Genomic DNA, 13,955 nt, shown 5'->3' with positions numbered 1-13,955 from the left:
TAAAACATGTCTGACTATTTCAACTAGGACTATGAAAGCACCAAGAAATATCAGCAGATGAAGATCTGAGGGCTGAAACATGTTAAATACAGGGTTCGTACAGATTTTCAAAATAAAATTCAAGCACTTCTCAAGGTAGCTAAACAAAAGATTTCCAGACTCTCGAAGCCTTTATCACAGCATCTAAATTGCTGCTATAAATGAAATTGCGAAAAATAAAGTTTACAGAATTCCTTTATACCCACAGCAATCAATGTATATCAACACTTTTTCTAAAGATTATTTTTGGGGCTTTTTGCCTTTATTTGATAGTGATAGTCATGAAAGGAAAAGATTTTTGGTTTACATGAGTGATTGTGTAGATTACTGGTTCCCAACCTTGGGGTCCTGACCCCCATTAGGGGTCACCAAAGCTTCACAGGAGGGTCATTTGGGATTTTAAGGGATGCAAGACAACTTAAAAAAAATATATTAGCCAATATCTCAGCATTTAATTAATTTCTGTGAAGAAAACTAAATAAAATTGTTATTTTTATTTAAGATATACACCGATAAGCCATAACATTATGACATCATGGGCACCCTGACCGGTCTGCGGCTACACAGCCTCGTACGCAACAAACTGCGATGCACTGCGTGTTCTGACACCTTTCTATCAGAAAGGTCAGCAGTTTGAGCTCCAGTAGCTCTTCTATTGGATCTGACAACACGGGCCAGCCTTCGCTCCCCACGTGCATCAATGAGCCTTAGTTCTGACCCTGTCACCGGTTCACCGGTTTTCCTTCCTTGGACCACTTTTGGTAGGTCCTGATCACTGCAGACCGGGAACATCCCACAAGAGCTGCAGTTCTGGAGATGCTCTGACCCAGTCGTCTAGCCAGCACTATGTGGCCCTCGTCAAAGTCGCGCACATCCTTACGCTGGCCCATTTCTTCTGCTTCCAACACACATTCAAAGGTCAAAATGTTCACTTGCAATCTAATATATCCCCCCCACTGCCAGGTGCCATTGTAATAAGTTAATCAATGTTATTCACTTCACCTTGGAGTTAATGAGTGAAGTATTAATCTTATGGCTGATCGGTGTAAACGGGTAAAGGGCACGGTGAAGACCTGAACACAAATTATATTCACAGAGCTTTCCCTCTCTGTTAAACAGCCTCGTCCTGCATTAGAAAAGTACGTAATTAAAACAACACAAAAATCTAATAGAACTATGGCCGAGCGTCAGGGAGAAGAAAAAACTGAATTTGTCAAAAAAAGAAGCCTATTAAGTATTCATTATTGTTTAAAAAAAAAAAAAACATAATACAGACAGAATTATATTAAAAGTTACTATAAATAACAGAAAACTCATCTCTGATGCAATATTCACTGGAAATAATCTGCACAAAATGCATTCAACTGTTGAATATAATATGAAATATCCATAAAATAAGTCAGGGGTTGTCAGTTTACTCAAAGATAGAAAAGGGGTTCCTTAAAGAAAAAGGTTAGGAACGAGGACGATGAAGATGAAACACCAGATTATGTTGAAAATTTAGTAGTACATTCAAATTCAAGCATATTATTAACCATGAAAACATAACGGTTGAACGAACCCTGTAAATAAAATGAATGAAAGTGGTTTCTTGGTTCTCTCACAGTTTAAATTAAGTTTCAGATTATTCATATTAAAGTGGATCATGAGGGGTTCTATGAGGAAATAAAGCACATGTGGACTTCTCTGGTACATGTTTTTTTTTTTTTTAAATTCACAGTTTCTGTAATAATATACTTTATAATAAAATACTGGGCTATATGACAGCCAACACACTGGTGTCATGTTAATGCATCTAGCACTCTGTGGGTTGTTACAAGGACAGTTTAGTTGTTTCAGTGTTTTTCATGCCTCCACTTTGTGCTCCACAGACAGACAGACGGTGAGTCAGACTGCAGTGTAGCTGACGGTGAATCATGAGTGCATCTATTTGAACTAAGAGGAAACAGTCTCAGGTGGAAGGTGTGTGTGAAGAGAAGAGTATAGCAGCAGCAGAGAAGTGTACAGCGGTGTGGCGTAGTCGAGTACAGACACCTTTTAAAGAGACGAAGAAAAGAAGAAGGCTGCACAATTAAATGTCTAAATTATCACCGTGATATTAATTTGACAAAAAGTGTTTGAACACCTCATTTACAACCTCAGTTGTTCATATTAAGGAAGTTTGTTTAAAAACGAGGGTTAAATGGAAGCTATAAAATAAAGAAACAGATAAAAAATAAGAAATTTAAAAAATAAAACTTCTCCTTCTCCTCAGCCGGAGCCTCCCACTACTGGAACAATCGTCCCATTGAATTAAGAGACAGCATTAATTACCTAACCTTTAGACATAAACACAAGGCATGGCTTAAAGTAAACCAACCGATTTAACGCATTAGTATTAATATTAGGCAGCTGGTCATAATGTTCTGGCTGATCGGTGTATATCAGTGGTATGGTGAGGTATATAATGAGTCCAGCAGAGGGAGACAATGAGAGTCTCCAGTCAGCCAGACACTGTGGTGTAGCAGTGAAATTACGTTCATTCTAGAGTGAGTTTTTCCCTTCATCCTCATGCTAAAATCAACTGTGAATCCACATTTTAAAGCTGGTACTTTAAAATAAACTAATCCCCATGGGGAATTAAATCTTCTTCATTTAACACATCGAAACACCCCGTTGACAAACACGCAGCCATAAACCGGAGAGGCCCGAGGGCACATGGCTGTGATGATGTCGACTCTGACAACACTCTGGTTTCCAGCTGTCATTTTGCCAGATTTTTTCCTTCTTTGTGTTTTGGATTATTGCAGATAAATAAACTCTGTGGAAAGTTTGCTCCAGTTGGTGGCATGGCTTGGTTGTGGCTCGACTGTCAATATGGCGGTTGGGTCACAAACTTTCTCATTTTACAGCTCAACGGTACACTAAAATATGTTTATGAAAACAGAAAAGAAAGTCATTACAATAACAGAATATTGATTCATATTGATCAGCGCTGCCTAGTTTGACCGTCTGATCGGAGTTCACGAGTTTTGTGAGCAGTGATTGACAGCTGCCCAGAGACTGCTCCGCTCTGATTGGTTGTTTTTGTTTGGGGGAGGTGAAATCTCGCCATTAGGAGCGGTGGATTTTTTTTCAGATTATCTGTCTCATGCACTACTGTCAGGATATAATGACAGTTTTATCAAAATAACTTTTTATCATATTTGCTCAAAGTTACCAAATGCAGCTTTAACGTCATTTCATGAAAAGCTAAGTAATAGTTAAAATACGCTGTTTTAAATTTGATCAAAGGTTGAAGTTAAAGTGAACGTTATCCACAACTCACTTCTCCACAAATATTGCTTTGTGCTTTTAGTTGTAGCGTTACACAGAAATGGGATGTTAGCTAATCAGACATTCTGAATGAAGAATTCCCTTCATCAGTGCCTCTTTAACCCGTTTAGATCACATCCCCGGTCATATTGTGCACCTATTTAACAATATATGCAAAAGATGTTTCATCATCATCAATTTCTTCCTGTAAAACAAAATATGAAGTGTGCTTACATAAGCTAGTAAGAACCAATAATATCATGACATCTATTCATAAATCAATCTGCAACTTTTAGTGTCAAGGGAGGTGTGTGTGTGGAGCCACAGTCCTCTGTAGCTCCGTACTGAGCTACATTATAACGCTGCGTTGGCACCAAACGCAGAGTGATTTTTCGCCTTGTGTTATTCACGTGAGTTTGTCTGCCGTGTTCATTCGCGGAGGGGCTTACCTCCATGGATACCAACAGTTTCATCAACCAGGACCGAAATAACCACTATAGCTGCTCTGTACATGTTGAGGAAGTCCCAGACATGTCGGACGACCAAACGCCTTTGTGTCTGGGTTCGTAACATCATCTGGCGGCGCTCGGCGAAATTTCAGACACGTGTCCGTCTGTGCAGCTTTACAGGGAAGGAAGTAAAGATGAGGGTTTCCACCAGTCAACTGCAGCAGCTCGCCATCTTCACCACCCTGCTGACCGGGGGTGGGATCGGCACCATGTACTATCTGCTGCAGAGTGAGTACAAATGAGCTGTGTGTGTGTGTGTGTGTGTGTGTAAAGATACATTATAGGCCTACCAACCAGGTTGACTGATGTAAACAAAAAAAGGAAAAATCAAACAACTAAAAAAAGACGTGAATACAGAGTTGTGTTTCTCAGGTTCCACTGGCTGCACTCAGGTCATGACATGAGGTGATGAATTTTGCTGCAATCATCTCATATTTGGGAATTTCCCCGAGTAAATATGGGAGTTCCTCTCTGTCTCAACAGGTCAGAACTCCAGCAACACGTGTATACAACAACTTAAAAAGTGGAAATGAAATATTCAAACCAAGTCAAGCTGGTTTAATAAAGGGATTTCCACTCTAATGGACAATTAGATAACAAACATGACAATGTTTTCATCTTTCATGGCAAGAGCGCCGCCCTGTGTATTGTTCCTGGAGGTAAAGATGAGTTTTACAATGTTAAAACCAAGGACAAAAACAGTCCATTTCATAAACTGAAATGCTGGCGTTTATCTTCAGGTGCATACGTGTATTTTGGGTTTCTACTAGAACATGTTTACATGATTTCACGTCCAAAAAACGAGCACCGACAAACCTGCTTAGTTAAGAGTAGGAAAAGATTGTGGGTTGGATTAAAATGACACCGGACGTGCTGTAACTAAAATACGGAAGTTACAAATAAATCAACTTCAGGACATGAACAGCAGTCTCCTGAGCGAAAGTCCTGTGTTTTTTGCTGTAACCTCTCGTCTCCAGGTTGTCTCACGTCAGAGGACATTTGCATAAAGATGAATCTTTCTGGGTCATGCTGCTGGGAGGTGCCAGGCAACTATTTTATAGCTTCTATTCACAGTGAATGACAGCCTGTTGTGCCTCTAGTGTTTGAGTCTGCATGAAAAAGGGATTTCTCTTCAACTTCTGTCAGAGTTGTTACATGTCAACTTTTCTATTGCTCTTATCTTTTACTCCTCAGCTGACAGTTGAACTTCTCATTTAAAGGGTACTAGATGAAAGCTGTTAAACTGCTCTCAGTCATAAAAACTTCAACATTTCAACTGTTGTACTTTATAACCCATTTTCGGCCACTTGTTTGTGCCTTTCTGTCTACTATCCAATTAGAGAAATTTGCTGCGTCAGACTACCACAGACTGGCTCTGCAGAAGTTGGAAGCATGTCCAGTTGCCATGGAAAGCCTGGGGGCTCCGCCTTTAAAAGTCTACAACATCCATCTGACAGACAGAAAGAACCGCATCGATCAGTCTACAGCACAGGTACTGTGTGTTTTAGGAAGACATCAGAATGTGTTATCCTGTGTTCTGTGTCAATAGAACTGTTTTGACTAAACAGTTGCCCCATCCATGCGTCGCTGTGCAAATGTTTGTTTGGCAATCTTGTTCTTGTAAAATGTCCTAAACTTCCAAGTTGGATCATTACTGCATGGGAACAGGCCGCGGGTCAATAACTCCTTTTATTGCTTTTTAATTTCTTGGCTAGTTGGGCTCTTAAGCTACACTAATGTCCTCTTTGAATATGTGTTAAGTGTTACTACTGTTGTGGGAGCATGTCTTTCATATGTTGTCCACTGTGAGCTGTTAGGACTTGTGTATCTTTTGTTATTGTGCATGGACGACCAAACTAGTTTCCACTCTAATAAAGTTATCAGTCGAACATGAAATCGGTGTGGGACTCAGATGATGGGCAGCTGTACCATACAATGCTGTGTACAGCTCTGATATCTGTCTACACTTGCAGATGAATTTGAATTTGCATTGTGTTTGCAGATAAAGATCCCTGTGACTGGGTCAGAAACTGGAGGTTATCTGTATACTTCTTCAATCAGAGACCCTGATACCAACAGGTGAGTACATTCTGTTCTATTCTGAGTTGCAGTTTTTCTCATTCGCTTTGGGACCCTATTTAAACAATCTATAGCGCATGGTTTAAAGTGCACTTAGGGCGTGTCCAACTCCACTTTTGCTAGTTAGGCGGCGCATAACCTCGGTGCAAAGGGGTTGTATTTAGTCTCTTAATTAACAGGTGTGTTTTGGGCGTAACAGGAATTCAACCAATCAGAGTGGCATCTCCCTTTTAAAAGCCAGGTGCGCCTGCACATTGGTGCATTGCTATTTAAAAGGGCAGATTCAATATATTGGAGAAGCGAGCCATTTTCTTAAGCCCCCAGGAAGAGCGTTGGGCTTTGATGCAAATGTTCGTAGTGGCCAAACGGCGGTACTACAACTTCCATTGGGAAAGAGACATCTGTAACTCAGCAGATAATTTTTTTTTTAGGTAAATCAACTCCCCAGTATGAACACTCTAATAGTCCTTATTTAAATCATTAGGTCCTAAAAGTAAAAAAATGCACTAATAGCTGAATCCATGAATTCATTTTATGATAATAAGCACTAGGCTAAATATGATAAACATATATATAAGATGATGAAAACTTTATTACAGTCTGATGCAACCCACGGCTGAGTGAAATCCTACGGAGATCAACAACGCATTCCATTTGTCCCTCCCTGCAGGTGGAGTCTGAAACTGGCAGTGCTGCAGCTCAGGGAAGGACGGACCATCGACCTGCTGAATCCTCCGTCACCACCCGGAGCACCAACCCAGGCAACAGAGTACACAGAGGGGCTGGACACAGGCCTCTGGCACTGATCACCTCCATGTAGCCTTCTGATGAGAACAATGAAAGTGGAAGTTGTGCTGCTCCAACAGCTGTTGAGTAGACGTCTAATTAAGCAAAATAATATGGAGCTGCGTTTATTTACCAAGCGGCAAATCCTCAACTCCAGCGAGGACAGTGTGTCTCAAAGGTTTGGTTTTGATTAAATAATGTGATGGAGGCATGTTGTTGCACTGACTGTTGTGTTGCTCTGTTAAGTCATTGCTAGACTTTTCTTTTTTAATTAATTTCCTTTCAGATTGTGATGTGCCATGGGTCCACACATGCAAGAGAAGGGATCTCATTTATAAAACAGTGCGTGGATCCACACTAAATGTTTGTGTACGTACTAATGAATAAATGAATAAATGAATAAATGAATGAATGAATCATTTATTTTCGTAACCCATCCCTCATGGGATTATTCAGACACATTAACCAACAACAAAACAAACAAACCTTCCGGCATGTTAGCCCACCGTCATCTAACAGCACATTACATCAGCATCATCCAGACATATAAACATCATCCAGATATAAATGCACACGTGAACCTCCCACAAATAATAATCCAGGATACATCCCACAATGATAATACAACAAACTGATAAACACTCTGAGAGCGCAGACCTCCGCCAAGCTGCCCGAGTACGATTCTCTCTGCAGGCAGAAGGAAAGAGGCATGGTGACGCGTCATGAACGCGTCATCAGATACATGTCTTAAAGCCTGTGGTGTTAATCCACAGGCTGAGCAGAGTTATTAAAAAAAAATCCTGAAGCTTGATAATGATCCGGATCACCACCAAAATCTAATGGATTGTTCATTGTGCCACACCCCACCCCTCCAAAAAACGTCATTCAAATCCATCACAGACTTTTGGAGTAATCCTCCAAACAGACAAGCCAACAAACCAACGCCGGTTAAAACATAACCTGGCGGAGGTAATAACCAGTCACAGATATATAATCACAGCTCCCGAAGCACAAGACACATACACAAATCCAATCATGACAAAAAGGCAGAAGAATCTGAGGAATTTATCTATCGTATGTTGCTTTTCTTATCCCATCTCATGATTTAGAAATAAATTCAGAAAATACAAACACATTATCAAGAAGATATTCAATTAAGGCTACAGTCCTGTCATTTCACAGTGGTAAATCTGCATCAGGTTGTGTGAATTCCATCCATCCATCCATCTGCAACCGCTTATCCCGTTAGGGGTCGCGGGGGGGCTGGAGCCGATCCCAGCCGACATTGGGCGAAGGCAGGGTACACCCTGGACAGGTCGCCAGTCCATCGCAGGGCTGACACATAGAGACAGACAACCATTCACGCTCACATTCACACCTACGGGCAATTTAGAGTCCACAATTAACCTAACCTGCATGTCTTTGGACTGTGGGAGGAAACCGGAGTACCCGGAGAAAACCCACGCTAACACGGGGAGAACATGCAAACTCCACACAGAAGGGTCCCAAGCCGGATTCGAACCTGCAACCCTCTAGCTGTGAGGCGCCAGTGCTAACCACTGCACCACCGTGCAGCCCTTGTGTGAATTCATGATTTTGAAATACAAAAATATTCAATCATCAAATCAAACATGAAATTGTTAGCTTAATTCATATACAATCATTTACCGTTAACTGGCTGGTGATTTATCTGTTCGGATGTCTTCCATATCATGATATTTGTATCTATAATTTGGCTTTATTGTGTGTAGCATCACAGCTCAGTTGAGTTCTGAAGAACTCCTGGATCCTCTTCCACATGACGACTTCAGCTGCCGCGTGGGACTTGGGCACACCCCCCCACGCGACAGGCACGTTTACAGCCCCATGAGAACTGGAGGGGCAGTAGGGTCCGTAAGGCGGCTCTAAGTAATGTCCCGCTCCGGGGTAACACACACTCTCAAAGTTGTCCTTCCCATGACGCTTCAGTCTCTCCTCCATCATGTCCACGTAAGCTTTGCTGTCCCAGTTGAGGTCGTCCTCTGATGACACAAAGAGGAAACGTCCCTTGGCCTGTTCAATGGGGACCAGGGTGGCCTTGTTCTCCTCTGCCAGTGGATCATGCATTCCATCCTTGATAATGAAGGCCCCTGAATTAGTGTGAATCATCTTCTTGATGTCAAACATTAAAGCAGGGAGGATTTGGCTCTTCTTATAGTGGAGGGGTATAAATGTGTTGGCAGAGCAGCCATTAATCCACACTGTGGCATCAACATCTGGCAGGTAAGAGGCTATTGAGAGCGCAAGATCTCCACTTTTTGAAATGCTTATTACGCCAACACCTTTACTGCCCACCTGTGGAAAAACATACAAACTATTGGCTGCTCTTTTTTAATATTATTTGTGATGCCACACTGGTGTGATGCCCAAGTGATGGTATTATAAATAACACCGTACAAACTAGCAAATGTGTCCCAAAAAAAGAGATTTGGACAGTACTGTTCAAACCACTCACCTTGTCTTGTTTTTTTAAAAACTTTATTGCTTCCTCAAAATAATCCAGATTGATCACATTGATGTACTTCAGCAAGTCATCATGACCGTACAGCGCGACGGTCAGAACCACAAATCCATGGCTGGCTAGCAGAGAGGCCCTTTTCTCTGACAAATCACCACCAAAAGTGTACAGATCCAACACAGCAGGGAACGGACCTCCTCCTGGATCAAAACACATGGTTTGTATCTTATTCAGGATATGACATTTACATGGAATATGAAAATAATCCAAATATAATATCTTCATTGTATTGAAGACTTGATGTGTTTTTAAAAGGTTCGATGTACCTGATAAACAGCTTTATCAGGCTGTGTGGTCACACAAGCAATACGGGTTAGTAGAATAAATTCACTGTTGTTTTTGTCTCTGTTAATAATAATCAAGACAAAATAATGCCAGTATTTTCCTTTAACTTTACTAACTGAATAATTTGAAGCATGACAGAGACATAGACCAACCTGGGGGAGTAAACAGGACTCCGCGAATATTCCCCTCTTTGACGGGGAGCCGGCTGACCCCGTTTCCTATCAGAAACCTCTCATTGGTCGCCTCTGCCAGCATCCTGCCCTCCTCCTCCTCCTCATGCACAGAGAACTTCACAACGTGCGGGGTTAGTGAACTTGTTTTTTGCAACCTTCTGTGCAAGGAGTCCGCCTTCATGGACCACAGCAGACCCATGGGTTCAATCCCGGTGTAACTCCCACCGAGAGAGGGGTCTCTCTGCAGATCGATCTCCCCGCTCCCATCAGCCTTGTAGGTGGCCGAGGAGCTGAACACCACTCCCTTCTCATCAGTCGATCTGGCTCTCATGGTGATCACCTGTCTCGACCTCAGCCCGGCCACCTTCACCTGAACGGGGTCATCAAACATGCATCTGGCTCTCGGCAGCAGCCTCAGTCTGACTTGGGAGGACATCTCTTCTGAAACATATAAAAAAAACGTAGAAAATACAATGCATTATTAAAGATTAAATCATCAGACATCATCTACTGGCAAACACAAAGGCGCAGAACAAAACAAAATGCTATCTGGCTCCAAATCGACAGTGCACCATAGCAGATTATTTAAGCATGGTTACTGATCTACAATTAAAAATAACCTTAACAAAGTACAACCTGGCTGCAGGTAGAGCACATGCTGTGCTCTCACATTAACCTTGAGTGAGCCTGAAATAGAGCTACACTTCCTCATCACATGTGAGAAATATAAAAACATCAGGGAAAAATGTATTTCAATAAAATGTATTTAACTAGTCCTACTGGTGAAGGAACTGGCCTTCTACCTCCAAGAGGTCAAGGCCCAGTTACGTGTTGGTTAATCTTGTATGACAAAGAGATTTTCCAAACAGACGGGTTAAAGCATAATAATACAATTTATTCCGAACAATCAATGTTGCATAAGTAAAATAAAAGAGTATACAGATATCTGGATCCAGTCCACGTGTCCCTGACAACATACAGTGCATGGGTCAGTTCGTGAAGTCTGAACCCCGAGCTATCCCTGATCCAGCGTTTTATGGTTTACACAATATTAATATTCATGAGTTATGGCACGTGATGTTTTTGCTGCATATCTTCTTCTTTGTTTCTCCTTCTGACTCCTTTCTCTCTTTGACCTTGCAAAAGAACAGAACGTTCTGTTCCCTGTCCTCGCAAACACTTCATGCACAACAAATCCAACAATCAGGTTATTGCAGGTCATTGTACACACTTTTGTACATAATAAATCCAACACTGGGGAGGAAGAGCTGGGTGCTGGCAGCAGTCTATGTTGAAAAAGCAAAAATGATTGGTGGTAAACAGTTATATTGTTTTCCAGTGTGGAAGAAGTATTCAAATATTTTACTTCTGTAAAAGTAGTAATACTATAGTGTACAAATGTTCTGCTACAAGTCCTGCATTCAAAACGTACAAATGTGTTGGCATCAAAATATACTTAAAAAGTACTCATCATGTCTCATATCACAAAGAAAGTCTTTGACTTGTAGGACTTTATGTATTATGGTTTATTTTATGGATGTTAATGCAATGTAATTACTGTTAACTTTTTAAACATTTAAATACACGTATGCTTAAGCAATACGTACAGTGTTGTGTCATGCAAATAGGAAGTAAGTAAGTACAGCTTTATTTATATAGCACCTTTTAAAACAACACAAAGTGTAACAAAGTGCTTCACACACAAATGAAACATCAAACAATGATGTAAACGAGGAAAAATTACAAAATGAAACAGAAACAATGAGAAGCAGATCAAACAAAAACAGACAAACACACAGAATAACAAATAAAGACATTTGAATGGAATTGATAAGAAAATAGTACAACAATAATTATGTTGTCATATATAACATCTTCTTTCATACCTCATTAATCATCTCAGGATTTTATTAAAAAATATGAGATAAACACAAGTTTTGGACTTACTAAGGCTGCAACTATCTATCAACTAATCACTTAATCATTTGTCAATTAAAGTGTAATTTCCCTGAGCCCAAAGTAACGTCTTCAAGAGTCTGTGTTGTTTGACTGACCAACGGTACAAACCCCCAAAAATATGTAATTAAAAATGATACAAAACAGAAAAGCAGCAAATCCTCACATTGAAGACGCTGGAACAATATTTGTTGTTATTGCTTAATTAATAGAAATTAATTAATTATCAAAACAGATGCTGAATAATTTTCTGTCGAATGACTAATAGATTTAAGTATTATTAGACTGTGAAAAAATGCAAAAAGATGGTTGTTATACGTATGACTTACTACGTAATATAGACATTAATCCAATTATATAAATACATACTTGTAATTTTGACACAATGAGAGTTTCTATCATTTTTAATACTAAATCTCTTTTTTCGGAGCAGGAATGGGATCTAAGATCATGTATCATTTTGCTCTGACTCTAAATCTTTTGTGACGGCAGCTGATGTATTATTGATCATTTTTTATTTTAATTTAGCACCAAATCTTTGTAACAAATGGCATCAACCCAAACATTGCTGCAATAATTTATGAGAAATAATAGAGCATGGGGATGGCCATCACAAATGTATATCATCATGTTCTACGCTCTTATACACTTTCACAATTTATTTTAATTAATTAATTCATTCATATTTCTTAATGACTAGAACAACTTGACACAGTGCTGAGCTGCACCTCAAATTAATCTTCAGGTTCACAGCTTTCAGATGATGTACACCACTTCTATGTGACATCTACTGCTGACTTTTTATCTAACGCTGAACATCCCGTCCCCCACTCCTAACCCTAGAAAAAATGGGGGTGGGGGGGAATGGAAAGGGGTTAAGTAAAAGTACAAATGTTTTTGGCATCAAAATATACTTAAAAGTTCTCATTATGCAGAACATTTCAAAATAATACATATATTATTGAATTATAATTATTGATGCATTAATATCAATGTTGCAGCTGGTAACGGTGGATTTAATTTGAATTTATATACTACTGGGATTAAAATAATACATCATAATTTATTAGATTTATATTTTCTATTAATAATCTTAAAAGTAACTAAAGTAGTAAAAAGTACAATATTTGCCTCTGGATTGTAGTGAAGTAGAAAAAGAAAGAAAAAAAACTAAATTGAAAAACTCAATTAAAGTACCTCAGATTGAATATACTTAGCTAGTTCATTTCCACCGCTCTTGTTTATCTAGAACAGATAAAAATCTTGTTGAAAATGAAATACGGTGTTAAAATATATGAAGCAGGAGACACAGGATGCTTTGAATTGAGCATTATTGTGATTTAATTCACTATGTCTTATATCACAAAGAAAGTCTTTAAAAATGCAGACTAGAATTTCTGTATATAAACTGTACACAAAAAGCAAGGCACTATACATTCAGAGCTGCTGTTTCTCTTTCTCGTACAAGTCAAACCTTTAAAATTACAACTCTTACATCTCAGTAAAGTCCACAGTCACTTCAGCAGTTTCACACAATCGAGCGACACGAGCTCCCTACGTGGCCTGACAGCATCCAGACACTGTAGACAAAAAAAACTTTCCTCACAACATCTGACGTGACAGGATTTGTTTTTACATAGATACACACACATTTACACAAATAAACATTACACACAAACATTATATACAATCGCACACACACACACACACACGTACATACATACACAACCATAGCATGGCACTCTGACACCAAGCGTCCTAGTGTGCACATTTTTCATTCGTAAGTCCACGAGTGGTGACGTTAGTGTTTGGAGGAGACTCCAACTACACACAAACACCATGTATGAACCAAAGCAAGGTGTTTTTTACCTGCTCTTAAATGACAAAGTTGAAAGGTCAAACATGACTATAAGCAAAGGCGAGTGCATCTCCAGTCTCATCCTTCATGTACGTTTTCTTCAGCTTCAGATACTTTCTATCCCAATGTCCTCGCGTGTTGCCACCAAAACAGGTTTATGTGACATTTCCTGTTTCTCCATCGCAACGCCACCTTTTTTTTGTATCTGCTTCCATCTTTGATTTAAAAAACTTCCTTTAAAACAGTCCTTTGGACTTCTTTAAGTTCACTTGCTTCCACCCTGGTAAACCTTCGTATTCCTCTCTCTTCATTTCCAAAGCTTTCTGCAAGTGGAAAGAGAAAGACACGTGCGGTTAATTAATCAGGAAGGTAACGACACGGGGGATTCAACTTGAATTTCAAAGGGAAGTATTGATGTT

General features: G+C 39.8%; 3 protein-coding genes across 18 annotated transcripts in view; 1 reads left to right on the top strand and 2 right to left on the bottom strand.

Annotated features, from left to right (window-relative positions):
- The first annotated feature begins 3,935 nt into the window (after positions 1 to 3,935).
- LOC141777677 (cytochrome c oxidase assembly factor 1 homolog) lies at positions 3,936 to 6,914 on the top strand. The gene is made up of 4 exons (XM_074652156.1): positions 3,936 to 4,070; positions 5,183 to 5,334; positions 5,845 to 5,921; positions 6,592 to 6,914. Exons 1-4 carry the CDS (start codon positions 3,977 to 3,979, stop codon positions 6,725 to 6,727), a joined length of 459 nt encoding a protein of 152 aa, XP_074508257.1. The 5' UTR covers positions 3,936 to 3,976; the 3' UTR covers positions 6,728 to 6,914.
- A 1,379-nt stretch (positions 6,915 to 8,293) lies between these two features.
- LOC141777676 (acyl-coenzyme A thioesterase 5-like) lies at positions 8,294 to 10,432 on the bottom strand. Its single transcript, XM_074652154.1, has 3 exons — positions 9,702 to 10,432; positions 9,202 to 9,404; positions 8,294 to 9,041 (listed from the first exon to the last, which is right to left on the bottom strand). The coding sequence occupies exons 1-3, from the start codon at positions 10,156 to 10,158 to the stop codon at positions 8,433 to 8,435; spliced, it is 1,269 nt and encodes a 422-aa protein (XP_074508255.1). The 5' UTR covers positions 10,159 to 10,432; the 3' UTR covers positions 8,294 to 8,432.
- A 2,569-nt stretch (positions 10,433 to 13,001) lies between these two features.
- svilb (supervillin b) overlaps positions 13,002 to 13,955 on the bottom strand; it is a 70,617-nt gene continuing 69,663 nt past the window's right edge. For all 16 annotated transcript variants that reach the window (XM_074652171.1, XM_074652174.1, XM_074652175.1 and 13 more), the window contains one exon: positions 13,002 to 13,859. In XM_074652171.1, the coding sequence (XP_074508272.1) occupies positions 13,773 to 13,859 (87 nt within the window). In that variant the 3' untranslated portion in view covers positions 13,002 to 13,772. The remainder of the gene's footprint in view (positions 13,860 to 13,955) is intronic.

This window comes from Sebastes fasciatus, chromosome 11 (assembly GCF_043250625.1).
Source record: "Sebastes fasciatus isolate fSebFas1 chromosome 11, fSebFas1.pri, whole genome shotgun sequence".
Classification (NCBI taxonomy): Eukaryota; Metazoa; Chordata; class Actinopteri; order Perciformes; family Sebastidae; genus Sebastes; species Sebastes fasciatus.
The sequence above is the reverse complement of the archived record's forward strand: the minus strand, read 5'-3'. Positions and strand labels throughout refer to the sequence as shown.